At 55.0% G+C, this 26,205-nt stretch overlaps 11 protein-coding genes across 11 annotated transcripts; 4 read left to right on the plus strand and 7 right to left on the minus strand.

The window, feature by feature from the left end:
• Positions 1 to 299: 299 nt before the first annotated feature.
• Positions 300 to 1,611, minus strand: EX895_000472 (uncharacterized protein; the record flags this gene model as incomplete). The annotated part of the gene is made up of 2 exons (XM_029881073.1): positions 300 to 362; positions 577 to 1,611. 2 exons carry the CDS (start codon positions 1,609 to 1,611, stop codon positions 300 to 302), a joined length of 1,098 nt encoding a protein of 365 aa, XP_029742459.1.
• Positions 1,612 to 2,144: 533 nt separating this feature from the next.
• Positions 2,145 to 5,027, minus strand: EX895_000473 (uncharacterized protein; the record flags this gene model as incomplete). The annotated part of the gene is made up of 1 exon (XM_029881074.1): positions 2,145 to 5,027. The coding sequence occupies one exon, from the start codon at positions 5,025 to 5,027 to the stop codon at positions 2,145 to 2,147; it is 2,883 nt and encodes a 960-aa protein (XP_029742460.1).
• A 270-nt stretch (positions 5,028 to 5,297) lies between these two features.
• Positions 5,298 to 5,920, plus strand: EX895_000474 (uncharacterized protein; the record flags this gene model as incomplete). The annotated part of the gene is made up of 2 exons (XM_029881075.1): positions 5,298 to 5,387; positions 5,474 to 5,920. 2 exons carry the CDS (start codon positions 5,298 to 5,300, stop codon positions 5,918 to 5,920), a joined length of 537 nt encoding a protein of 178 aa, XP_029742461.1.
• Positions 5,921 to 8,184: 2,264 nt separating this feature from the next.
• EX895_000475 (uncharacterized protein) lies at positions 8,185 to 8,484 on the plus strand (the record flags this gene model as incomplete). Its single annotated transcript, XM_029881076.1, has 1 exon — positions 8,185 to 8,484. One exon carries the CDS (start codon positions 8,185 to 8,187, stop codon positions 8,482 to 8,484), a length of 300 nt encoding a protein of 99 aa, XP_029742462.1.
• Positions 8,485 to 8,811: 327 nt separating this feature from the next.
• EX895_000476 (uncharacterized protein) lies at positions 8,812 to 10,095 on the minus strand (the record flags this gene model as incomplete). The annotated part of the gene is made up of 4 exons (XM_029881077.1): positions 8,812 to 8,856; positions 8,948 to 8,999; positions 9,089 to 9,494; positions 9,597 to 10,095. 4 exons carry the CDS (start codon positions 10,093 to 10,095, stop codon positions 8,812 to 8,814), a joined length of 1,002 nt encoding a protein of 333 aa, XP_029742463.1.
• Positions 10,096 to 10,745: 650 nt separating this feature from the next.
• Positions 10,746 to 12,188, plus strand: EX895_000477 (uncharacterized protein; the record flags this gene model as incomplete). Its single annotated transcript, XM_029881078.1, has 3 exons — positions 10,746 to 10,756; positions 10,868 to 10,925; positions 11,925 to 12,188. The coding sequence occupies 3 exons, from the start codon at positions 10,746 to 10,748 to the stop codon at positions 12,186 to 12,188; spliced, it is 333 nt and encodes a 110-aa protein (XP_029742464.1).
• Positions 12,189 to 12,771: 583 nt separating this feature from the next.
• On the minus strand, positions 12,772 to 14,732 carry EX895_000478 (uncharacterized protein; the record flags this gene model as incomplete). The annotated part of the gene is made up of 2 exons (XM_029881079.1): positions 12,772 to 12,999; positions 13,104 to 14,732. 2 exons carry the CDS (start codon positions 14,730 to 14,732, stop codon positions 12,772 to 12,774), a joined length of 1,857 nt encoding a protein of 618 aa, XP_029742465.1.
• Positions 14,733 to 15,204: 472 nt separating this feature from the next.
• EX895_000479 (uncharacterized protein) lies at positions 15,205 to 16,835 on the minus strand (the record flags this gene model as incomplete). Its single annotated transcript, XM_029881080.1, has 2 exons — positions 15,205 to 16,711; positions 16,792 to 16,835. 2 exons carry the CDS (start codon positions 16,833 to 16,835, stop codon positions 15,205 to 15,207), a joined length of 1,551 nt encoding a protein of 516 aa, XP_029742466.1.
• Positions 16,836 to 17,208: 373 nt separating this feature from the next.
• Positions 17,209 to 19,245, minus strand: EX895_000480 (uncharacterized protein; the record flags this gene model as incomplete). The annotated part of the gene is made up of 1 exon (XM_029881081.1): positions 17,209 to 19,245. One exon carries the CDS (start codon positions 19,243 to 19,245, stop codon positions 17,209 to 17,211), a length of 2,037 nt encoding a protein of 678 aa, XP_029742467.1.
• A 1,341-nt stretch (positions 19,246 to 20,586) lies between these two features.
• Positions 20,587 to 22,578, plus strand: EX895_000481 (uncharacterized protein; the record flags this gene model as incomplete). The annotated part of the gene is made up of 1 exon (XM_029881082.1): positions 20,587 to 22,578. The coding sequence occupies one exon, from the start codon at positions 20,587 to 20,589 to the stop codon at positions 22,576 to 22,578; it is 1,992 nt and encodes a 663-aa protein (XP_029742468.1).
• Positions 22,579 to 23,170: 592 nt separating this feature from the next.
• Positions 23,171 to 24,170, minus strand: EX895_000482 (uncharacterized protein; the record flags this gene model as incomplete). Its single annotated transcript, XM_029881083.1, has 2 exons — positions 23,171 to 23,909; positions 23,983 to 24,170. 2 exons carry the CDS (start codon positions 24,168 to 24,170, stop codon positions 23,171 to 23,173), a joined length of 927 nt encoding a protein of 308 aa, XP_029742469.1.
• Between the last annotated feature and the right edge of the window lie 2,035 nt (positions 24,171 to 26,205).

Raw genomic sequence — 26,205 nt, forward strand, 5'->3', positions numbered from 1 at the left:
CAAATAACTCTAACTCTGTACAATGCGCTCTCATATCGCGCGCTCATCTGTAAATTCAAAACGCTTCCTTCGATGAAGTCCCCTCATCGTCGTGTGTGACATTTTCAATCCTTATTAGAAACCCAAATAACCCCTTGTTCAAGAGCTCAAGAACCATTACATTAAACGAAACCATTATCTTCCGGACCGCCTTTGAAGAATGACTGTATATATCCATTCACTGCGACCATCCTATCTACCCGTCGACACGCTCCCGCCTGCATGCCGTCGCAGGAGGCGCGTGCCGAGGGACTTACCCGTCACTCGACAACGCCATGCTGTTGAGCATTCGCAGCGGCGTCGGGCAGCCAACCGTTGAACATCTGTAATCGTCAAGCCGAAGAAGAAAAAGCGTAGAGGGAAAGAAAAAAGAGGGGGGGAGAGAAAGATTTTGTTAAACTAGGATAACAGGTTCCAAGGAGCACGAAAGGGCAGCATCCTCTCGCACGATGTACGCCACATGCGAAGCGATGATCGTGCGAGTGGGTTGGAGGGAAACGAAGGGAGTTGGGGATGTCTAGCAAAACGGATACTCGCCGAGGAACTGTATTCATTCGGATGGAATGAGAGTGGCCACATGGAAGGCGTCGAAGCTGGCGACGTAGTCGCAGGCAACTGTGGACGAATCATCCACGGCTCAACTTGCTGCGTCTGCGCCGGCAGGTGCGGAATCATCGATGCCTCCTGAGCGTACACTTGCGCATTCACCCCGGCTGCCGCTGTGGACACAGGGGCCAGAACCACCGGAGTGTCGTACCACGCCGCTTCCAAGCTCGCCACCGCCGCTGGCGCCGCTGAGGTCGATACATCGAACGCAAGCAAGTCTGCCTTTTCATCTGGCAGCGCACCAACCATCGACTCGAAGCGGGGAGTTTTGGGCGAGCGGTGCGAAACCACCGAGTCGCCCCGTGAGGAACGTGACGACGAGGGTGTATCAACCGTTGTCTCGAACCCAGTAGTGTGGTCTGGGAGATAGAAGGCGTTCTTGTCGGTAAGTGACGGATAAGCTTGCTGCTGCTGTTGGTGATGATGCTGCCCTTCTTGGTGATAGGATGGTGTGTTGGTGGTGTTACTGGCAACTCCACCGCTGAGCTGGCTATCAACCTGTTGAGCAAAAAGCTGCATCTTGGACAGTTTCCGTTTCTTGGTCGTGATGGAGCAGGTGCTGCTCCACGTTGCTCCGTGTCTCGCGATGCTTGATTTGGCTTTCTTCGGCGACGGGCGTGTCGAGGGTTCCGCATCGGCATCCTTATTCGCGGTCAAGCCAGCTTCGGCAAGTATCGCGTGCAACCTGGCATTCTCGGCCCTCAACTCGTGCCACGCCTCTGTGTTCTTTTCATCATCACCGACGTCCTTTATTGACGAAGAGCACGAAGAAGCCCTGCGTGTGAGCTCGGCATTCTGACACCTCAATTGTCTGACACACGCCTCGAGCGACGAAACGGTATCTTCGAGCGTCTTAATGTAGTTCTTCCGGCGCACCCGGAGGTCGGCTTGTGCTTGAGCGTTGCGTGTGCGTTTTTTTCCCGTGCCCGCTGAGGAAGCGGAGGGTGAACCTGAATCTGTCGACATGTTGGCCATACAAACGTCGCAGAAAGGAAATAGTGTGGTGGTTGATGGTGGCCAAGAGTCAAACTCAGAGTTTTGCTCGAGGCTGTCCCAAGGCGTGACAGTAGTATCGCCAAGAGACGGGGAAAGTGCCGAGCTTGATTAAGCGACCGAGAGAAAGGAGCTAAGAGGCAGATAAGCAGTTGTCGCGCGCGCAAGAGAAATAGCGTCAATTCAAAATCAGCGATACGCCACAGCGAGTCGAGAAGTTTTCTGAGCCGCCTTTTCTTAGACACCGAGTCAGTGCTGTCGATACGCAGACGCTTAAACACCTCCGCAAGCTCTCGCGCAGAGGACGCTTGCTAGTGTGCAGTGATTTTTAGCGCACACAGATGAGCCGAACACGTGCTTGATAGTCCAATGATAATCTTACTGAGCCAAAATTAGGCCCCAAGGCTCACGATTAGGACATCGCTTAGAAAAGGCAAGTCGATTGATGACGACGCTACACTGACTGAAAGGTACAAAATTGGAGAAGGTGGTTGCGAGGATGATAACTACTCCTGCTGTTGCTGCTGCTGCTGCTGCTGAAGCTGGTAAGGCTTGCGCTTGTTCTTCTGCTGTTGTTGCTTTTTCTTCTTCTTCGTTGATGTCGACGCCGCTGCTGTTGCCTCCTTTGCCGGTGCTGTTGCTGCTACCTGAGCTTTAGCTGTGCTGGCATTCGCCTTACGCAGCTTCTTCTTCGCCGGCTCCTTCGGCTCCCTAGCCTGCAGATCTGTCTGTGCATCCGTATTCTGCACGCCCAAGATCTGCTCGTGACTCTTGCTGCTGATAATATCGTCCACCCAAGCACTGCCCTGCAACCCCGTCGCCGTCAAATACCGATGCGACAATCCCTTCGCTGTAATCGGTCTCGCCAACAGCGCCTCCAGTTTCGCCTTCATCTCGTTCAACTTGCTCACCGCCGTTCGGCCCCCCTTCGCCCTTGCCACAGGCGCATCCGGATCCACCTCGTCTTCCGACATGGCCAGATCCGCCTCCTCGGCCAGCTTGGCCAGCCAGCTCTCGTCATGCGCCTGCTTGTTGGCGGTGTGCGTCTGCTTGTCGATCGCCAGCGCCAGCTCGACTCTTTCTCGCAGCAAAGCGAGCGTGGAGAAGGTGACAGGGAAGGTGGGGATGTCGGATGCGCGGCCCATGGCTCGGCGCAATTGCATCCAGAGCATTTTCTCTTTGGGCTCGATCAAGGCAACGGCTACACCGGAACTGCCCGCGCGTGCTGTTCGACCGCTTCGATGCACGTATGTGTCCGCGGATCGAGGCAGTTGGTAGTGCACCACGTGTTCGACGCTCGGAATGTCCAGACCACGGGCAGCGACGTCGGTCGCAAGCAGGACGCAGTTGGTCACTTTGCCCGAACGGTTGAAGGTGCGGAAGCGATCGAGGTTCTTGAGACGCTGTCTTTGCTGGAGCTGACTGTGAATCGGATAGCACGTCACCTGAAGTTGCGCAAGGATGGGTGTCAGCCTTCGAATGGCGTCGATCGAGTTGACAAAGACGAGCGACCGACCCGGGTATCGCAGCAAAAAGTAGTACAAATACAGATCCTTGTCCTTGCCCACGCACTCGATCTTGGTCTCCATCAGTCCCTGTGGCAATCCCTGGCCAGGAGTAAGATCGATCACCGCAGGCGACTCGTCTCGAAAGTCGACCCGATCCATCAGTTCGTCCAGCGTCGTAGCGTTTTCCTTGCGTTTCGAATGGCGTTTCTTGGTAAACTGCTTGTTCTTGCGCCGTCTCTTGAGGTTGATCTGCAAAGCTTTGCTGAGCGTAGCCGAAAACACAAATGTCTGCATCTGCGAGTTGGGCTTGACACCGTGCGTCTCAACCTCGCTCTCCTCGTCTGCATCCGATCCGGCGTGCTGCTGCTGACCATCTTTGCCCTCCGACGGCCGTTTGGCCTCGGATCGATTGACGAGGTTAAGAATGTGCTCCATCTCGGCGAAATGGCCCACTTCTACCATCCTGTCAGCTTCGTCCAACACGAGGAAGCGTGTCTGCTTGATGCGCGCCGCTAAGTTGTCGTCCAGCCGCGTCATCTCCCACAGACGACCAGGGGTAGCCACGATAATATCGACACCGGCCTTGCAATCACCCTGTCTCGATCGACCGTCGAGTAAGCGACGCTGTTTCTGTTCGGACATTCCACCGCACACGACGGCGATCTGCGGACGGCGGAGCAGCTTCTGGTGCGACATCTGGGGTTCGGTAGCGGAGCCGGACGAAGGGACGAGACAGCTGGCACGAACGATCTCTGTGAGATGCGAAGAGACTTGCAGCGCCAATTCACGTGTCGGGCAGAGGATGAGTGCACCCAGGGGCGGTGGCACGTCATCTGTCGTACGTGGGCGAGAGAAGGACGAGGTGATGGCGTTCTCGGCATTTTCGAAGAGGTAGTTGAGGATGGGCAGACCGTAGGCGAGCGTCTTACCGCTACCGGTTTGGGAGACACCGACGACGTCGCGCTTTCTGCGTAAGCTGCTTGAGGCGACGGCTACATCGTCTGAGTCGTCCGCGGAAGCTGCTTCCTGCTGCAGACCCAAGGCTAAGGGGATGGATCGATTTTGAATCTCGGTCGGCTGCTTGAAAGCCTTGTGAACGAGGGCACGTTTGAGAGCTGCATGCAGAGGAAGGTGCGACCACGAGGGAAGAAGCTTGTCGTCAAAGTCGAGATCGTCTTGGTCGTCGTCACCTTGCAAGTCGAGCTGATGGGCGTTTCGGATGGCCTCGGCCAGATCGTCATCATCGAAATCGGGGTCCGAGTCGTGTGCAGCCATATCATCGTGAGCTGGCAAAGTGACATCTGCTGCTGTCTCGTATTCATCCGAGTCTGCGTCATCGGCGTCTTCTGTGGCAGCCGTCACATCTGCGCTGTCCTCCTTTTCTGGGACCGAGGCAGGCTCGACATCCGATGCGACCTCTTCGATAGGCCTCTTTTTGGACTGTTTCTTCTGCTTTGCCTTCTGCGTTGTTGTGTTTGTTTGAGCTACAGAAGCACTCGAGGAGGTATCAGTGGCTTGCTTTTGCTTGTTGTTGTCTTTGAGCTTGGTTTCAGAGGCGAGGAAGCTGATGGTGCGCGAACCGTCATCGCGGGTCTCTTGAAGGATGTCGACATCATCAATCTCCTGCAAGCCCATAAAGTCGTCATCGTTCCAATTGAGCGTATCGAAGAAGTCGGATTCGGTGACACCAGCACCGCCCGACTGCGCCTCGGAGGGCAGACGGACGGTGGACCATGCCAGCTTTGTAGGGTCGACGGATCTTCGTACTGGTTTGGAAGAAGCAGCTTCTGATGATGAGGCAGTGCTCCTGCTGACGGTCTGCTTGGCTCGCTTGCCTTGTGGCAATGATCGTGCGTTTTTTGCTGGTCCACCCTTGACCATGTTGTATGAGAGGGTGCTTGAAGACTAGATCAGGTGGTGATGAGGCAAGATGATTTAAGGAGCGGTGAAAAGTCGAGTTGTGCGGCACCAAAAAAATCAAAATTTTCGGGCGTAATTCAAGAAGAATTTTCCAGACTTCGGAAATCGGAAAGGTGGAGAAAAGAAAGAAAGTTGTAGGAGTAACAGACTCTCGACGCTTACATGACACTCTTGTTGGTTTCAGCCGTCACTCCCTTGATATAGGACACCCTCTGAAAGTCATACAACACGATGAGCGCAACCACAAACAAAGCAGCGTCTTCGGCAAGCAAGGCTCAAAAGGCAGCTTTGTTGGACGACGAGGGCGACCTTACGCCCAAGGTGAGTTTGTTTGCATGCACGCCCCCACTCTCTTTGAACTCACCACTGACTGTTGAGCTTTCTTCATCCCTAATCAAATCCCGCAGTTCGAGGCAGCCCTGATCCGAGTCTTTGCGCGCTTCTCAGCATCGTACAAGAAGCGGCATCCGGATGTACACGCTTCGGAGAGCAAGTCATCCGCATCGCTACCTCGGCCGGACGCTGCTGATGTGCTGACAGAAGCGGACTTGGACGCCTTCTCGACCGTGACCAATGGTGCCACGTTACCTCAAGAGTCCAAGAACGAGATCCGAGAGTTTCTGGATACGGACGAGGAGGGCAATCTGACACTACGCGGATTCATCGAGATGTACCACCTGCAGAGCGACAACGAGCCAGAAGAAACGTGGAAGGACTTGGGCAAGCTTGGGTTTGACGACAGCCTCGGATACAACGGCGAGCAAGCGGAGCAACCCGAGACAAAGGAAGCTGAAGCGTCGATTAGCAAAGAGGCAGCAGAGAGCAGAGACAAGTTGTATCAAGGCGATGACTGAAGCTAGCCTGTCTAATGTCAGTCGGATGGAAAAGACACGCTGCTCGTGACTATGAATACGTTGCTCGTTGAGATGCTAAGATCGAGCTGCAACAGCGGTCAAACAAGAATTCCTTGTAGTGAGTTGCAGCCGTCGCCAACTTCAAAGGCCGGTACGCTGGCGTTTCCACCGTGAGAGATGATTTTTGACATTACTTGAGAACGAGAAAGGCTAGAAAAAATAGGTCCACAAAATACACCAAAAGAACACGCGGAGGAGCATGCCTGAAGTATCCTCGACTCTGTGCTCGGCTGCGCTCAGACGAAGCGAAGAAACAAGATGGCTGTAGCGTCTCGTATCCGTGGAGCTGCAGTGGTTTTGTCTCGAAGCGCAGAGCGGGAGACGGGAGAGCGTCCACGCCACACCAGCTGCCGGCATTGCGGGTTTCTGGTCAGCTGAATCCAAATTGAATTGGAAGCGGCATCCGAGATCGTCCCTGCGTCTCCAGAGGTTTGCAAGTGTCGCCGATTGAGCAAAGCACTGGGTAGAACGGACAAGCAAGGGTAGGATTGCATGATAAACTCGGTGCCTGCCACACAGTTTTTGCCAGCGAGTCGGAGACTGAAAATCAGCTGGAGAGACAGAGGGGAAAGCAAGTCGCAGATCATCCCCTCTTTAAGCGAAGCCTGGATTACAGAAAAGGAAAGGGGCCGTTCGAGTGCCTGTGTCTGTCTCGCTTCAACGGGTTTAGGAGAGGCACACAGCACAAAGGCGCGCGGTTGTTTCTGGTTCTTGAGCGGTGCGGTGCGGTGCAGCGAATTACGGGGTTAGTTGAGTGAAGATTCCTACAGAGCCAGGCAATCCGATCTGCAGGGCAGCCAGCAGTGGTCAAGTTGAAAATCAAAGGAAAAATATGTAATTTCCAAAGAAATCTCACCCACACGCCAACAGCAGGCGGGCTGAGAAGGGGCAAAAGGGGACAATAAGAACACACAGCGAACCAACACTGCGTCACATCCCAGTCTGTGCCAACGAGCTCAACCAAAAACAGACAGAGACAGACAAGCGGCCCAACTCCTGCACGAACAGCCGATCTGGCTTTGATTCTGGCATTGCTCGCACTCTCTCTTTCCTCTTCTCTCTCCATCACCATCTCTAATCGCCTTCTACGCAACCATCACATTCGACATCCTTTCCTTTCTCGATTGACGGCACCATCGATTCGACTCGACCTTCACACCACCATCGCAGCTTACGGCATATCCCACTTTACGCACTCTACGAAGCAGCTCGACACTTTGCCAATCTTGATCCACGCATCTACAATCTCTGTCTCTGAGCTTCCCGGTCTACTACTTTGTCGTCACAGATAAGGCCTCAATCGCTCTTTCCAGCAACAACTGCGCCATCCGCGCCATCTTCACCATCGATACTTTGCATCGGACAACAGCCGCGCCTGCCATACTTAATACTCGACCTCTCCCGAATCCATAGCTGCCGACACGCCATCGCCCATCATGTCGGCAGTCTACTCCATCTACACTTCGCCCAACCATGCGCCTATCCCTAACCACCTTCCCACCCTTATCGTAACTCCCTATGGCCAGCCACACCACACTCTCTACTCGTACATCCACACCAACTTCAACAAGGAGACCTACCTCCTCACCCCGTCCCCACAGGGCGACCTGTGTGTCGCCAAGATGGTGCCCCCTCCCGGCTCTCGCGGCCCTGGCGGCTCCTCCGAAGGCGGTCACTCGAACGGTCACGGCGACAAGACAGTACGCTGCGAGGCCTCGCGCAATCTCAAGTGGTCCATCACCAATACGGGCATCCACGCTCCCGTCTACAAGCTCACCTTACCAAATCCAGACGCACCAGGCCACGAGCAGCCTCTCTTCCAAATCTCCAAGCCCAATCCCAACGCAACCTGGTGGTCCCTCTTCTACTTCACCTACGCCGGTCACCTCATCCCACCAAAGCGTATCGAATTTGGCAAGATCCAGAAAAACGCAGCAGCAGGAAGCGGAGGAGGAGGCGGTACTCGTGTCACCATTGCAGGAAAAACGCCCGAAGAAAAAGCAGTATGGCAGACGCTCGGTGAAGGAAACGAGGACATGGTCGAGTGGATCGTACTTTGCGCCGCTCTCAACGTGCTTGACGACGAGATCATCAAGGCCGCACAGGGAAGCGAGCCAAAGCAGAGCGCACCTGCTCCAAAAGCTGTACCTTCCAGCCGTCCTATCGTCGGCGCAGTGCGTGGTGGCGCTCAGCCTCCGGCCAAGATGGGCATCCCTGTTCCGCAGCCCCAAGGCGGCGTCAATGCTGCCTACAGAGGGCCTGTACAGCCAAATGGCGCTCCTGTGCGAGCAGGCCCCGGTCCTCAACCCAACCCGCAAATGTACCAGCAACCGCCACCACCAGGAGCACAGCAACAGCGTGGGCCGCCTCCGCCGCAAGGCTACCGAGGCCCTCCTCCAGCAGGCCAACCCATGCCAATGCCGCAACACGGATACGCACCACCCCCTCAGCAACAGCGTGGCCCAGGACCTGTGCCAGCAGCATCCAACGGTCGTCGCTTCTAGCAAAAGCAGCAGCATTCTGCAGAGACACTCTTTCTCCCCCCGAACACATTGTAATATTTTCCCCTTCCACCCTTTCTGTATCTATTCTCCTCCTCTTGCCCCCGCCTGCTTTTGCTTTTATCTTGCCTCACTCATGTGCTTGTACCCACACACCCACCAACTTTGACGCTCGTTTTTCGCTCTCTCTCTCTCCCCGCTTCTTCTTTTGCTCTGCGTTATCCACATGCCCCATGCTGTCTGTCTCCTTCTCTCCAAGAACAATTCTTCTATGCGTCAAAACAAGCAGGTCTATTGCAGTGTCGTTGTGCCTCGGTCGGAGGAGTTTTCCTAAAGCGGTTTGACGCCGAAGAGTGTACGGAAGCGTTCGAAGAGCTGTTATACGCAAGTGGAAGGAGAGGAGGCGGAGGTGAGTACAAAGAGGGACTGTGGTGTGCAGTTCGAACAAGCTGGTGAAGCAACTTACGATCAACGAGATGACGGTGTGCGAGCCTAGGCGGGCCCAGCACATTCCGAATCTGAAGAGGTTTTAGGGTGTATCATATCATGCCAAGGGTCAAGGAATCAGTCTCGGCTTCTCGTCCTCATCTCTTTCACCCAAACTCACCCTTTGTATAGCGCCAACGGCCCCTCGTTGGCCACAAGCTTGCCCAAGCAATCAAACGCATTCTTGAACTGCCTCGACTTGTCCTGCATGAGTCGCACCTTGACCGTGTCAAATGGCGCGCTGGTGACGGAGCACACGAAACCAGCGACCATGCTCGCCGAGAAATGCAGTGCGAAACCTTCGTGCAGCAAGTTGTTACGTTTAAGAATGGTTTTGACTTGGTCGTACGAGGCAATCTGCGAGCTGGTCAGTACGGCGGCGCGGATGATGGTGGGGCCTACGCCACGGTAGAGACTTCGGATGCCTGCGGACACGCCCGTGCCGCCTTCGCGGTAGACGTGCGCGAAGGCAACGAACGTGTTGCGGTATGGTGGTTGGCCCGTGGGTCGGACGGCTTGCATTCGAACTGTGTCGCAAAAGGCAGAAGTAGAGGATTGAAGAGCTTGCGGAACAGTTACAAACCTTGTCCGCCTTTTCTTGCTCCTTTCTGAGGCTGACGGCTACTTACCTTTGACCAAATCCGTGGGACATGCAAACGCACTCCCAATCGCACCACTCGAGATCCCACTCAACGCCTTCAACGCAAAACTCGAATCCGCCACACCTAATGCCCGCGCATACGCATCCTTGAACGTCTCGTACAGCCCGAACCTCACCGTACTATACGTCAGCTCCCTCAAACACGAAGCAGTGACACCGTTCCACAACGACCTAATCCCTTCCTTTTGAATCATGTCCCGTGTAATCCCCACAAAGTTGGCGCGCGATTTATCCACCAGCAGCTGCTGACGAACCTTGATGATGTCGGCTGGGTTCGTTAATGACGCAGAAATGGCGTTACCGAGCCCTGCGGATGCGAAGGTTGCCGCGAGGATGTACGAGGGCGTGTGCGTTGGAGGTGCGGTAGGGACGGAGGGATTGTGCTGCGGATGCGAGGCGACAGCAATCGCTTGGTCGCGTGCTAGCGGCGATGCCGGCGTCGCCGACGCAGATGGTGACGACGACATGCTGCAAGCTTCTCTGTAGATGGTCTGGCCGAGGCTTGGAACGAAGAGAGACGTGCTGGTGATGGTCCGAATGTGCGGGAGAAGATGGCATTGGTCACCAATGCGCTTCGGCTTCTTCGCCGGCTAAACTGCACTTCCTCACTTCCCCGCTTTGCCGTTTTTGGCGTCGTGTTGAGCTGCGCGGTCTCACAGACCGAATTTGGCTTTGAAATATTATGTTCGAGAGTTGGCAGCTAACATTTTTACCATCAAAGCTTGACTCCTCATCGGTCGATTCACTTTGCCGATCTGACAAAGACGTTTAATCAATGCTTCGGCCGAGGCATTCTTGAATCACGTGCCGGTCTCCAAGCTCGGCCTCTTAGTAAATTTGTAACAGCAGATCGCCTTGCTCAAATTCGACGATGAGAACCTTCGCTACAGAACCGGAAACTCTTGAACGGCCTGGCACTCTGCAGCCAGAGCTGCCAGGTCAGTCAATCAATAAGGCGCGCCCACGGGACCTGCGAGATTGCCAGTGAATGCAAGCAGCTTAGGCCGAAGCTGCAAGAGAGCGAGAGACGCACCACCGATTCAAGGTCGAGCTCACGATCAACGCCTCTTCCTACCTATCGTCATCGATATACCATCACACTCACATATCCGTCAAAATGGCTTCTTCGTAAGTGTTCTCAGTTCTACAGCAACACTACGCAGCAGCATAGGAAGCGCAACAGCATTCTGACATTCGTTCCACTCCGCCATTCTGCCATTCAACCATGATGATCAACAGCGATCTTGCCGCCACTTACGCTTCGCTCATCCTCGCTGACGAGGGCCTCGAGATCACCGTACGTATCATATCACCAACACATCATCTAATTCGGAAGAAGAACGCATCAGCCAGAGCAGAGAACTTTTGGTCGCATACGCCGCATACAAGGGAAGACATCGGGTCCAAGATTCGGACTGATGAACAGCACAACAAGGTTTGCAACAGAATGCGCCAGCACCAGCAGTAGCAGCAGCTCTGGAATCAACGACAGCCAACAGCAGAATCAGCAACAGCCGCACACGCCAGATTCGGGAGTTGATACCATCGACATGGCAAACAGGATTTCGTCGGAGAGCAAACACCGCCAATCAGTCATTAACAGCATGACGGCTGCATCGTGTGCAGTGCAGCAGAGCGCATGTCCTACTCAGAATGGACTCTGAGGGTCGCACTGTTGCAGTTAGGACACGAGTTGCAATCAGAAGTCCGGCACTGACGTGGGTCCGGAGTTGCAAAGAAACGGTACACTGGTACACCGCTGGTCGCAGAGGAAAGAGGAAGATGCGAAACGGCGCATCCATCATGGCACTATGACATTGCAAGACGACCAGCATGTCCATGAAGATCGTCCTTATGGCACAATGCCCCATCCGGCCTACTTCTCCTTGGCGAGCGTTCATGCGTGGATCAGAGCGACGTCGGTAGCACACTGTCAGACAAGAAGTTGGCATCATTTGCACCTCCGCCTTTCAGCCGATGCATTGGTCCTCGTGGCCACAGATGAAACGAAGCGATGGAACAGTTGGACGATGACCCGACCACAACGCAGCATTGGAGGCATCCCGTCTCAACTGTACTACCCCGCCAAATCGACCTCTTGCTGCCTTGCTTCTCTTGCCTGCCGATCGACCTTTCTGCCTGCCACTTCCATTTGCCAACCTCTTCCTTTGACCAACTCTTCTCTCGCTCTGGCTTCCGATTTGTTTCCCGACGCCGAAGATACCCAGATCATCATACATTCCCTAAGTGATCACTAAATCCTTTCGTTCTCTCCCCTTTTGTTCCGCACACACAGTCCGAGAAGATCGTCCAGCTGACCACTGCTGCCGGTGTTGCCGTTGAGCCCATCTGGGCCTCGCTGCTGGCCAAGGCTCTGGAGGGCAAGGATGTCAAGGAGCTGCTGACCAACGTTGGTGGTGGAGGTGCCGCTGTTGCCGTCGCCGCCCCTGCCGGTGGTGCTGCCGCTGCTGGTGGCGCCGCCGAGGAGAAGAAGGAGGAGAAGAAGGAGGAGGAGAAGGAGGAGTCGGACGACGACATGGGATTCGGTCTCTTCGACTAAATATCTACATTCGTCTACTTTCCCTGCTTCCCTTTTTCCATTCGATTCGCTCGGGCAATGTATCATCAACACCTCAAAACGCCCTCTCTCTTCCAAGGATGCTTTCACCCCACATCTCTCTCCAGCCATCCGCGTCTTCTGATGATGTAGGATCAGCAACGGGTGCGGGATGCATTCCTCGAAAGGCTCACACACATACACACCCCAAAACCCACTCTCTGTTTAGGCTTTCCTGCTAAAAACTTATAAAAACCTATTCTTCCCATCCAGATATCATTGATCTTTGTGTGTGATGTGATGTGAGCAAAAATGAGAGTATCGAGAACCTTTTCAGGGCACCATGTCACACTGCACTCCACCGCTCGCAAGTGTCGGACAACGCTTTGCCTTGCTTGCGTCGCAAGAATCGCTACTCAGCCGCACTTGTTCACCGAACTCGACTGCTCAGGGACCGATCGTTCTTGGAGCACAAACTTGCTGCACGCCGAGCTGCTGTCACGAACCTAACTTTGACGCCCTAAAAATGCCATTGCACTGAACGCCTCAACTGCAGTCCCCTCTGGCCTGTCGTTGCCGCACCGCTCTACGCCCCACCTCGACGTTGAAACAAAAAACACCCCTCGTAGCCATACATGTTATCCGGGGTAAACGTATCTCTCCACCTACCCACCAGTTTTCCGCCAGCCACCGAGTATCCCCTGTACAACCACTTGCCACGACCGTCGGGACGATACTCTTTGGTCATGATAAGCATGCCGTCCCACGTTCGGACGCGACCGCGGACGACAAAGCGACCCCATGCAGAGTGGCCCTGCGATTGCACAAAACGAGAAGCGAAGTAGAGGGGCAGTATGGAAAGAGTTAGCAAGGGTGGCCTCCAGTGCAGAAATACGAGGGAAGGTAGCGGGAACTTACAGTGCCGGAGAGCAAAATCTCGTATCGTTCGCGACCATCTTCGTCCGGAAACGACGGGTATCGATCCCAATCTTGCGGTAACGCTTTTGATTTCCCTTTTGCGTCCATCGACGTCGTACCGCCTGCCGCCGCTGCTGTCGCCGACGCCGACGCCGACGAATCCTGGGGTGCCTCACTCGTCGTATACCCTGCAGCCAACAAACTGCCCTTGCCACCTTCCACTTCGCTCGGCCCCAACCTAACAACCTTCTCCTTGATCTTCCAGATCTGCGGCTGCTCGCCAAACGGCCCTTCGTACAGACTCCTCATCCTGCCCGCTAGCATCTCGCGGTACGAATCAAAGTCGAAAAAGCTAAATCTGCCTTCCCAGATTCCCTCGAACATGCCCCTGAAGAAAAGAGGGGGTAGGCCGGGCGAGCGGGTAGGGTCGAGACACGAAAGGAGGCGCGAGACGTCCTTGTCGTGATCCGCCGAAGTGAGCGAGAGCGGGGGGCGAGTGGCGGCAGGTTGACGGACGATGGTTTCGCTGCTCGGGTCGTCGGGATCTGAGAGTGCGGTCATGCCTAGCACCGCAGGGTCCTTTTCAACTTTCATGAAGAAGCTGAAACACGCACCTTGGGCGAGGATGGGCGCTGCGATACGCAGCTGCCCGCCGACGTGATCCACTACACACGTGCGGTCGCGAGGTGTAAGGTCGGCCAGAAAAGGATTCGTCGCCAATGTTGGTGCGTCTCCACCACCCTGTGACGCCTGGTGTGCTGCTTCGTCGGGCTGCTGGTGTCCATTTTCACCGCTCGAGCCAACGGAGCCATTGGCATCGTTGATGTCATTACTATTTGCGTTTTTTGTGAGCGGCAAGTTGCGAAGCGTCCAGGGAGCCATAAAGGCGTCAAACTTGTGAGCTGCAAACACAAATGGCCTCAGCACAAACAACCTCTCGACCGCCTCTCCCTTCGGTTCGAATGCCAATTGTTCCGGATCGGTGAGCAAGTAGATTAGATGCAACGCCAACGCTTTGTGCGTCGCATCCGACGGGTAACCTGCCTGTACCGCGCCGTCGAGCATCTCGGACGCATGATGCAGCGCTAGAAAACTGTGCAACTGCGCCCAGCAGAGCTGCTCGTAGTTCAACCCGTCGTTCTCAAGCATCATGAGGTACGCCAGCCACAGCATCTCGGTGATGGATTCATCGTCCTCAAACAGCGCCACACCATCGTTGGAGTGCGCTTCGGCAGCGGTGGCGACGCACCGTCGCATGCGTTTGAGCAAGATGCAGCGTCTGCGCAGCTCGTTGGCGAGGTTGTGAGAGGTGAGTGCAGGGTTTCCAAAGCGTCGCCCGATGGCGGCGGTGTCGAACTTGCTGCGGAACACTCTAGCATAGAGACGAGGGTTGGACTCGAGACTCAGCAGTGAGTAAAGTCGTCTGCAGACCAGCTGCAGGGCGTGCAAATCGGTGGGTGGAGTGACCACCTTGGAAGATCGAAGTGATGCGTCGTAGAGAAAGCTGCAGGGTGCCGAGGTGGAGGAAGAGGCGAACGAGGTATTCGACATGGCGGCATAGCTGGCGATGCTGTCGAGGATTTCGGGTGGTAGCGAAAGGAGCCCCACGCGGGATGCCTCGCCGTGCATGGTTGCCGTTGCTCCAAGTTGCTCCTTGGCTGGCGGTAGACGTGGATGTGGAGGGAGTGGCGTCCGGCTATCAAGCAGCTTCACGTGCAGCAGGCAATGTGCCGCAGCCTGAATCTCTTTGTCGTTTGGATGGAAGATATGAGGTGGCGATGGAGGTGGTGGGAAGAAGGCTGGGTTGGTCCGAGGGGTGACGAGTGCGGGGAGTGCTGCGTGGCGTTGAATTTTGGTCAATCTGAACAATCTCAACCGGCTCTGCTGCACAAATTGAGTAGCCGAGTTTTCCTTATCCCGCTGCATTGTGATCAGATCAGGCGTCTTCGATTCTCGTCTCGAACACCATCCGACTCGAGGATCTTGCGTCAGACTCAAGCTTACTCTATGACAAACAAAGAACAAAAGCAAGATCCACGCTTTTATTGCAGATCCCATACGCTATCTGTGAGTGCTTGAAAACACATGAAGCGCCACTAACCTAGGCCGTGTGGGCAACCACCTCGGTCTTGATGCGACTCTTGCCCTTCTGGTTCAGACTGTCGACTGTGTGCTTGAGTTGTTCCGGCAGCGCGTACTCCTCAAACTCGCCATCCTCGCCACCACGTACGGGCAAGCTCACGTTGATCGCGCTGCACTTGGCCGCAATGATCTCCGAGTCCAGCGACTTGTCCGAGAGATAGATCTGTCCGCTGTCACATGAATCCAGCAGGATGGTGGGCGCGCGTCCCATGATCTGCACTGCAAACGACGGCGACCCCGTCACCTCCAACGACGACACGAGCGTGTCGACCAGGATGGACGTCTTTGTGCAATTCGTCATCTGCACTGCGTTGATCTTGCCCTTGATCTGGATGATGCTGTTCTTGCAGTTGAAGATGTTAACCGTCTGGTTGAGCTCGGTCTGGTCGATCACAATTGAGCGGTTGTCCTCGTGATACTCGACCGCCCATTTGTTGCCGTCCAGTTGCGTCTTGGCTGGCTTCTTGACTTTAAGCTGTGCAGGTTTGGCAGCAAGCTTGGGTGGTGTGGCTTTGGTGGACGGCTCCGGCGCGCTTGTTGCTCGCAGCTCTGGGTTCTTGTGTGTCATCTGACTGGCGTCCACCTTCTTGAGCCCCTTTGTGATGTTCTCACCCTGGTTGAGTTGTCCGAACACGGCATCCATACCACCTGCAGCAGCAGTGGCAGCGGCACCCGACGACTGGTCAGCAGCAGGAGGTGGTGGCGGCGGCGGAGGCGGCGCGCCACCCGCTGGAGCCGCAGTAGAAGGCGACTTGAAAGAGGCTGCTTCGCCTCCCTTCGGATTCCAAACCAATCCTGTAGTGTGTGTCTTTAGCACATAAGTCTTGAGCGTTTCAAGGAGCTTGATAAAGGAGCGGGTCCACTCGACGTGAATCTTGTTCGTATCCTTAAAGTCCTTGATGACACGATTGGCGTAGAACTGAGCGCTGTCCTTCATTTCGCCAATGTACGGTCCTGGCTTGGGCTCGACAGCCACCCATCCGACAGCAGGGATGCCTTCGCTGACGGTGCTGAGGTGGTTGAAGTGCTGCTTATCGCCGCGATTCTTGTCGCGCGTCTCAATGACTTGGGTGAGCACAGCTTGGAGTGGCTTGAGCAGATCGGCGAACACGGGTGAAGTGGCGCCACCAGCCGGTTTTTGGCTGGAAGCAGCGAGCAGAATGAGGTCGCGCTGTACTTGGAACGTCTTCAAGACGCTGACCGCCTGTTCCTGAACTACGCCGCCAATCTTGGCGCTAAGCTGCTTGAAGTCGTCGAGCGCTTCGCCCAGCTGTTCATCATATGCCTTGACAGCCGGCGGGTCGTCCTTGGATGGCTCGATAGCGGCAGGTGGAGGAGGTGGCGGCGGCGGCGGAGCGACAGAACCAGCAGCCAGAGCGGGAGCTGCGGGTGCAAGTTCCTTTTGTGAGGAGCCCGAGGATTGATGAAGGGCAATGTCTTCGAGACGAGAGGTGGCTGCCTCGAGCCTGTTTTTTGGAGCGCTCAGTACATAGTGTCAGCAAGCGAACCAGCCAGACAAGATAGGTAGAAAGCTAGGACGACTTACCGCTTGATGAGCGTGCTCAAGTTTCCAATGCCTGGAGCCGACATGGTGGTTGCGATGAATGACGAGGTATGAGAGCGAGGCAAGGTTGATGGAAGTGAGAAGATGTTTGCAACACGCGTGGCAGTGCGGCCAGTGCAGTCGCTGAGCACAGGCCAACCAGCCAGTCAGTGTGTAGGCCCTTCAATACACAATAATCAAGATCGCGTCAATTCACTCCACGTTTCCTATTTTCACACACACACACACTTTGGTGCTGCAAATGCGACCCTGCGACCCGGAACAGCATTGGTATATTGAGATACTAAGCAAAAGCATGTAAAAAAGGGGCACAAGTACAGTGACGAGAAACAACTTACGGAACTGTTAATGCTACGGTGACAGGGAGAGAGAGAGGACATACAAAAAGCAAGAGCTGGATCAATCGTCGCGACTCTTGAGAGCCACGGCGGCTTGGATCTCGCGAAGTTGGCCGGTAACATCCCCCTTCATCTTGCTGAGCAGCACGACAAAGTTGAGCATGTCTTCGTCCATTCGCGAGCGTTGCTGGTTCCACTCGTCTTCCTTGTGTTCGGCCGTGAGTTGCAGGCTGGTCAGTCGAGATTCAGCCTGTTGCAGATGCACGCTGCCAGATGCTTCGGTCTCGTAAGTCGACCTTTCCAGCTTGCCCTCGTCGGCCTTGTAGCGTTCCTGTACGGTCTTGCAGCTCTTCTCGTACTCGGCAGCCTGCCTCGACAGCGCTTCGCATCTCTCTCGGTCCGAGGCTAGCTGCGTCTCTTGTTCCGAAAGCGCCTCTTGCAGCTTTTCGTATTCCTCCTGCATCGTCAGTCGCTTCTTGGACGCGTGACGGTACTTTTCGGCCTCCTGTGATCGCAGCGCTTCGATTCGTCGACGGAAGGATCCCTTGATTTCGACACCCGGTTGCAGCATGGTCGACGGGTTGGAAGGCGTCAACTCGAGCTCTTCTACTACGCTTCCGGAAGCCAGCTTGAAAGGTAGCAGCGAGATTGAGCGCGCCAAGGGGTTGAACTTTGAGATGCGGTCCTCCGTATCGGCCTGCTTCTTTGCAATGGCAATCTCGAGTCCCCATCCATCACCGGCAGCTTTCTTGTTTTGCTCGCCCAATACTTCGAGTCGCTTGCTGAGACGGTTCCTCTCTGCCAGCATCCTCTCGTACTCCTCTGCCGACATTTCCTGCGCGTTGACCTGCTCTTGCAGATCGAGTCTGCGCTGATTCTTGTCGTCAATCTCTTTTTCTGTGAGCGCAATCTCTTTGACGAGCCTCTCGATGGCTTTCTTGGTCTTGTCGAGCTTGGGGACGAGAACTTCGTCGTAGTACTTGTGGAATTTAGAAATGTCCTTGGCGAGCATGTCGTTTTCGCTGCTCTCGATCTTGAGCGGCGAATCATTGTTGAGATAGTCGGCCAACTCTGCCTCGAGCTTGCGATGCTCTTGCTGCAGCTCGCTGAGTTGGCGCTCTATCGCAGCGTTCTTGTCCTCGAAACGCACACCGAGTTTGGCATGTTCCTCTGGGTAGGTGTCCTCGTTCTGCCAGAAGCGGTCGTAGCAGTCCCACAGGTAAGGGAAGAAGAGAGACTGAAGGTCATCAATCTCATCCGGTCGTGATCGAGGGCCAGTTCCGATGGTTTCTGCCTGATTCCCGATGTTGACCATCCACTCGAGCATAGCAAGACAGTAGGGCCAGTGGCTCTGACTTCCGGCAGCAGTCAGTTTGGTCTTGCTGAGCTCGTCGGCGGCGGGGTATTTGATTTCCTTCATCAAGGTCAAGACCTCGTCTTCAAACTTTTTGCCGTCCGCGCCCATGACGAAATTGGTGTCGATGCAGGTGGCGTAGATGTGCTTGAACATGCCGACGAAGGCAGACTGGGTGGGCTCGTGGACACCCTTATTGGCATCCCAGCCGGACATGGTGAAGCCGGTACGCTCGAGATGTTCCTTGACAGTGAGACCCATGCGTGTCTTGTAGTGCTTATCCTTGATGGGCCGGGTTTCCCTGACGACGGATCCGCCCGTGTTGCCGATATTTCCTGGAGCGATGGACAACCTGCCAACCATGGATCTTCTCGAGTTCGGGGTTGCAGCTACTGCGACACTTTGACGGCCGGCCGAGGCGACACTCTGCCTGCTTGCGTACATTCCGGAATCACCTCGACGTGCACTCTGGGACGCCGAGTGTACAGGACCCGAATGCTGCGATGCGTTCTGCTGCTGCCCCAGAGCATGGGCGCTCGTCGCACTGACTTGACGAGCAGGGTTGGACTGTTGTGGGATCATGGAGGCGCGAGGCTGGAAGGCGCCACTAGAGAGTGTTTTTACCGACTTGACTGCAGAGGAAGGAACGGGAAGGGCGGATGAGATGTGACCATTGTTCTGATTAGGGTCGATAGCCGCCAGCGTCGACCGGCGCGTGTTGGTGCTGGCCATGTTTGCAGACATGTTTTGACGCTGTGGTGAGAGTAGGGGGGTCGAAGACGGATGGACGGACGAGGTGAGGGCAATTTGGCTGTCAAGCCGAGTGCGTATCTTGAGATATGAACGGATAGCGAGTGCAGACGACGATGACGATAACGGTGGTAGTGATGGTGGATGGATGCATTCATCGATATCGAGCAACACAGCGTGCAAAAGAAAAGGCAATTCGCCTGGGTTGATTCACGAGTCTATACTCCCCGCTTTGCCGTCTGTCTGTCAAGAGCAACAAAAACACGCGTCGCGAGCCTTTCCATTCGACTTAACACCGATCACGTGACTCTTGCACAAACACACACTTGCACACAAGGCCCCCATGTCAGATAAAAAATTCAAGTTAAAGTTGCATCACTGCACAGCTTTCACCACATTGGAATCAGCAAGGCGATGCACGACAGCAGCACGCACGTAAGCGAACAAGAACTGTCCCCGCTTTTGCTTGTGCTTGTTCCACACTGGCAGCTCACACACTTCTCACCTCCGTCTCCATCAGTCCGTAGGCCGTCATCGTCGATCTCCTTACCCTAGCTTTTCCCTCTTTCCTCGAGTGTTGGGCTCGTGAGCTCTGCTACGCCAACTCACGGTGCAGCAACCGGTCGCCCGCTTCTACTCGTTCTCACAACGGCTGCCTTCAGCATGTCCAGCGGGCACTCCAAATCGCCAGTCACGGGCGAAACGGTACCCGACTACTATATCCATGCTTCCGATGCCTTCTTTCGTGACACTAGTGGGCGTGCTCTCCTCCTTCGTGGCGTCAATCTCTCTGGCCAAACAAAGTGTCCCGTCGGCCAGCCGTCCCAAAAGCTCGAAGGCTTCTGGGAGTCCGCCGAATCGGGTGGCGAGTCCTTTGTAGGTCAGCCACTCAACCTCAAAGATGGCTCAGCAGACGTTCACCTGGCTCGCCTTCGCTCCTGGGGCTTCAACTGTTTGCGATACGTCTTCACCTGGGAAGCCATCGAACACCTCGGTCCACGCCAGTACGACACCGAATACATCGATTATACCGTTCAAGTCCTTCGCAAAGTCAAGCAGTACGGCTTTCGAGTCTTTATGGACCCGCATCAGGACCTCTTCTCCCGCTTCACAGGTGGCTCTGGTGCTCCTTACTGGACCCTCATTGCTTGCGGCATGAACCCTCGGAACTTTACCCAGACACAGGCTGCTTACATTCAAGCAGAATGGCCCGACCCACAGAACCCGAACCCTGCCGAGTTCCCTGACATGCTCTGGGCCACAAATTACACTCGTCTGGCTGCCGCCACGATCTCGGTCCTCTTCTTTGCCGGCAAACATTTTGCTCCTCGATGCATGATCGACGGCGTCAACATTCAGGATTGGCTTCAATCTCACTTTCTCGACGCATGTCGACAGCTTCTCCACAAAATCGTCGATGCAGGCGACCTCGTCGATGATTGTGTCATCGGCTGGGACAGCGTGAACGAGCCCAACCAAACCTACATCGGTCTCGGTAGTATTTCTAGCATTCCTGCCTCGTGGCAACTAAAAAAAGGTCCCGTCCCTACCCCAATCCAAAGCTTCCGTCTCGGAGCTGGACAAGCCCAGACTCTGGAAAACTGGGTCTTTGGTGCGATGGGCCCTAAACGTGACGGATCGGTCAAGGTTGACCCCAACGGCACCCTTGCCTGGTTGACCGAGGAGGAGGATCGTGTACACGGTGGAAACAGGTGGGGTTGGAAACGCGAAGATGCTTGGCCACTCGGCCAATGTCTTTGGGCCGCTCACGGTGTCTGGGACCCAACTACAGGTGACGTCCTCAATGACGCATACTTCAGATTCTTCGAGGGTCCCGCCGGATCCAAGCCTGCCGAATTCGCCGAAGACTACTGGCTCCCACACTACCGCGCCTACGCCGACCTCGTCCGATCCATTCACAAAGAAGCAATCATGTTCATTCAGCCTCCCGTCTTTGAGCCACCGCCAAAATCGCTCTCCCAAGACGATCTCAAACAACGCGCATGTCTCTCGAGTCACTTTTACGACGGACTCACCCTCATCACCAAGCACTGGAACTGGTTCAACGCCGATGCTGTCGGTCTGCTCCGTGGCAAGTATCCGGGTACCCTCTTTGCTATCCGCGTGGGCAACAAAGCCATTCGTCAGTGTATCCGCGACCAGATCGGCTACCTCCGCCAGGATTGCCTCGATGGTTTTGGTCAGTATCCCACTTTGATTGGCGAGATCGGCATCCCCTACGATCTCGACAAGAAAAAGTCGTACTACGGCGACGCCAAAGGACGAGGCATTGGAGACTATTCAGCACAGACTTTGGCCCTCGACGCTTCACTCAACGGCTGCGACGGCAAAAATGTGCTCAATTACACCGTTTGGACTTATTGTCCCGACAGCAGCCATGAATGGGGCGATGACTGGAACGGCGAGGATCTCAGCATCTGGAGTCAAGACGATATCAAAGGTGCCGAATCTGAAAGCTCTTCTCAATCCTCCATTCGTCGCAGGCCAAGCACCTCATCCACATCAATTGGGCGTTCTAAACGTCTTACCAGTCTCACCGCGCTTTCCTCCGGGCTCACTTCGACATCTAGCCTGCACCTACCGGAGCTCGTTCCAGGGGATGGCGAATACAACGCACCCAACTTACTCAATGGCTCGCGCGCCGCTGCAGCTTTCTGCCGCCCTTTCCCCGTCGCCACCGTCGGCACACCTGCCAGCATCGATTTCGACATCAAGTCATCCGAATTCACGTACGCCGTCGACGTCACCGCCGCTGAATTGGACAAGGTCGGTCTGGCCACCGAGATCTACCTCCCCTTCCTCCACTACGGTGCTGATGGGGTTGCGGCAGCTGCAAGTGGCGATCTGGGCAACCGACGCGACAATAACGCTGCACAGCGATGGGCTCGCAAGCAGGAGAAGAAGATTCGCTCCGTTGACTCGCTCGCATCCTCCACCTCCAGCCTCAAGACGACCGAATCATCCAGCATCGATGATGCCTCCTTTACGTCCACCTCCACCGTGCTTGCCGACTCGACCGACCTTTCAAGAACCACTTCGTCCAGGTCCACCGCAGCACCTTTTGCCTCTGTAGCACAACAACAACTCCTTTCGATCGATGTGCAGCTCTCGGCGGGTCGATGGGAGGTGGAGGGTCAGTACCTCAAGTGGTACCTGAACAAGGCAGAGGCCATCGCCGAAGATGCCGACAATCCCGCCGAGGGAGTCTTTCGCCATTCGATCAAGGTCAAAAGAAAGGGAGGGCCTGTCAAGCTCGAAATGTCCGGTAGCGCTTGGGACATTTTGACTTCTTGTGGCATCCTTTAGCTCATTTCCTTTTGTTGTTCTCTCCTGCATCTCATGTGTCCATTCCCGTCGCCAACGCCTCTTCGCATACGCATTTGCTTTCACCCTTGTCGCAATTCACGAACCGCATTTCCCACACAGGCCAACGAGCACAGCACGAGAAGTGAGAAAAGAAGCATGCACCGTTTCGATGACCGGCAAGACAAAATGTATAAAAGTGGAACAAGACAAATGAAGAGCAAGGGACGAAGAAAGGAAAAGCGATCGTCCCGCAAACGACGAAAACCAGTTGTCGTGCGGACGTCGAGCAGAAACATAAAGACAAAATATTCCAAGCAAGTGGCGGGCAAGCAGCCGCAGTGTGCGAGAAGAGACCGAAACAAAGTACAGCGACGTATCACGCAAGGCATCGAGGACCGGTCTCGACGCCTGCTTACCCCATGGTCTGGATGGGATTGGCGACCTTGTGATCTCTTCCTTCCATAGAACAAGCAAAGACGAATGATCAAACGAATGGATGAGGCTGACCGGCAGAAGCGAAAGTCCATGAGCATCCAGCTCTAAGAGGGAAAGTGAAGGGGAAGGAGCAGAGACGAGCTGAGGCTGAACGCCTTTAGGAGTCGGCCTGCTGCTGGATGATCTTGGAGAGACCGTCGTACAGATTGGCAAAGTTGTTGAGATTGCCAGTTGGTGTAGCGGCGGCGGCAGAGGCGGCAGCGGCAGCAGAAGCGGACGCAGCAGCAGAAGAAGAGGCAGCAGCCTTGGACTTGCTTGCCTTGGCACGCGACTTGGCAGCGGCTCTGGACGCGGAAGCGCTGGCACGGGCTGCAGCCTTGGTGACGGAATAGACCGAGGCGCGAGAAGCAGCGGCGGAACTGGAAGCAGCAGCAGACGACGAGGCGGCGGCGGCGGAGGAAGAGGCCTCAGCTGCAGCTTGTTGGGCTTGTTGTTTGGCCTTCTTCTTGGCAGCGGCAGCAGCAGCCTGTGCATCAGAATCGTCATTGTCATCGTTGTTGTTGTTGTTGCTGTTGTTGTTGTTGTTGTTGTTGTTGTTGTTGTTGTCGCTACCCGAGTCTCCACCTTCACCAGCAGGCCACCAAGTGATGGGGAAGACACCAGTGCCGAGACCTGTGAATTCGGTGAAGAGGCCGACACTCATGTCGAGAGAGCCGTAGAAGCAGTTTCCTCCACCAGTAGGGCAAGCGTCTTCGACGCGAGCGGTGGCGGTCTTGACACCGTTAGAGATGACGATAGTCTTACCGCACCACGACGATTTCTGGTTGAGGCTACCGTACATGGGCTGGTTCAAGGCGACGACATGGTCGTTGGGGTTGAGATATTGACCGCAAGCACTGTTGAAGAAAGGTCAAAGAGGAGTGAGCTTAAAGGCATGTGATGAACGGAAAGGGGAACAATGGAACTTACCCGGCGTTGCCAGTGCCAACGTCGTACCAAGTGGCCATACCAGAGTAGGTAGCGCGCTTAGCGATTGCCTGCTCGTGGGTGACGGGACCATGGTTGTGGTGTCGACGGTGAGGGGCGGTAGGGGCGTGGGAGGAAGCCAAAGCAGCGGACACCAAAGAGGTGAGAATAACTGCTGCTACGGCCTTCATTTTGGAATGGTCGGGCTCGGAATGGTGGGTGGATGCGTGACGGAAGTAAGAAGTATGCGTGACAAATCTAGGTGCAGTGCTTTCCGTGGTCGAGGCTGAAAGGAATGTTGAGGCTACACGACAAGGCACGCGAATCGTACGTACGACGATGCCTGTTGGGGGGAAGAAGAAGGGAAGCAAATGAAGAGTGGAGTGGGAGGGAGTGGAGTGGAGTGAAGAGCGAGATGGTGGTGGTGGTGAAGAGGATGGTGACGGAGGACGATGATGGCGATGGTGACCAGCGCCGTCGAATTCTTGAAAGACACAATGACCAAGACAAGCACACGCTTGGCAAGCCGGAACAGACCATGGGCATCATTGCTACGGACTACTACCACTGCTTTCTGCTGCAGGCGAGCCGGGTTGTTTTTGGCATTTCTCTCTGTCAGGTATGAAGCGGGAGTCTCAGTGTTGAACAACGGGTGGATGAACAAAGGGGGGATGCGACAACCAGCCACACAGCTCGTGTACACCGAATCTGCCTTGTCGATCTCATCTGCAAGCCATTGCTGGCGCCGACAGACGGGACACGCATTTGCAACACTTGGTTTCCGCCTACTGCAAGTCGAGCCAGTTTCGATTGCTATGCGAGCTGCAGCCTAGAAGAGCTGCTCAACCGGCTAGCGCGCTGCGTACCTTTTCCTTCAAAGGCATGTCCGAGAGCAGTTTGAAATGCGTGTTATTCGACTGCGAGGCATGGCGCCAATTTGATTTAGGACTTTTTGAAATGATCTGCGAAATCTACATACAAAATTGGAGCGTGACGGAAAAAAGGGATCGACAAGTCACGCTGTCCCGAAGCTATGTTACTCCTTCGGCTGCAGGTCGGCTGCCAAGCGTCGCTGCAGCAGAACGCGTCGGATGCAGCAATGCACGCACGCGCTCCTGAGTGGCTTCATTCAAGGCCCACACGCTCGCTCACCAATCCATCCCTTCCCCGACCGCATGGTCCTGATCAGCTTGAACTTGCCTTGCCGTATGTCACAATGTATCGGAGTAGGCTGTGCAGATCCATTTTCGCACCGAACAGGTCAATCAGATGTAGCCTTTTTACCGTGCGCGTGTGTGTATGTGTGTGTGTCGGTCCCCTGCAGTAGACATTTGGGCGGAAACACTGAACAGACATCCTTGAACTTCCTGAGAGTCCTCTGCGGCGGCGGCAAACGTTAGGCTATATTGTAGTTTTCCAAGTGCACACATCGAACGCATCCAACGTTCCGAGGCAGACCTCGGCTCTGAACCCTTTGTTATTGCCAGCTATCCGTAACTCGATCAGCCGGCATGCATTCATTCTGCCGAAAAATTCCATCCAGGCCGTCTTCTGCAGGCACACATCTTAGCTCTCTCTTGCCCTCTTCGGCGTTCATTCGACCTTGCTGCTCGTGCTGTTCGTCCCGCCAGCCTGGAAGAGAAGAGGTTAGTGAGGGCTTACCCTCGCGTCTCCCGGCGTTTCAAGAGCAGCGCGAGGTCAGTCCTATCGAAAATAAGCATTCAAGCGGCCAGGAGGATGTGTGTCGGCTACCCACTGAGTCTGTCCTACCTCAGTAGTATGGCAAGCATGTTCCATGCATTCATCCGACAACACCAGCACAAAACCAAATCAGTAATCAAATTAGGGAAAAAAACGAATGGTGACAAGAGTGGGATTCGAACCCACGCCCGAAGATAGCAGGTGCTTTCTGTGATACAGAATATCCTTCCTTAATGCAGGGTTGCATCCTTAATGCTACGCCTTAGACCACTCGGCCATCTTGCCTACATTGCCAGAGGTGGGAAATATTGTATACATATTTACAAACGCACATACCTCGAGGCCAGGCAGCTCCGCGCGGAACCTTGCTTCTTGCTGAATCCCCCCGTGCTTGCTCTTCCTCATCAAAACCACGCACACTGCCTTTTATCGTGTGTTCTTGACGATATAGTTAACGCAAGCAGCTGGCTCGCGACGCCCATTCGGTTGGAAGATGCTAGTGATGAACACCTATAGTCTGGGCTC

Source organism: Sporisorium graminicola, chromosome SGRAM_1, assembly GCF_005498985.1.
Source record: "Sporisorium graminicola strain CBS 10092 chromosome SGRAM_1, whole genome shotgun sequence".
Classification (NCBI taxonomy): domain Eukaryota; kingdom Fungi; phylum Basidiomycota; class Ustilaginomycetes; order Ustilaginales; family Ustilaginaceae; genus Sporisorium; species Sporisorium graminicola.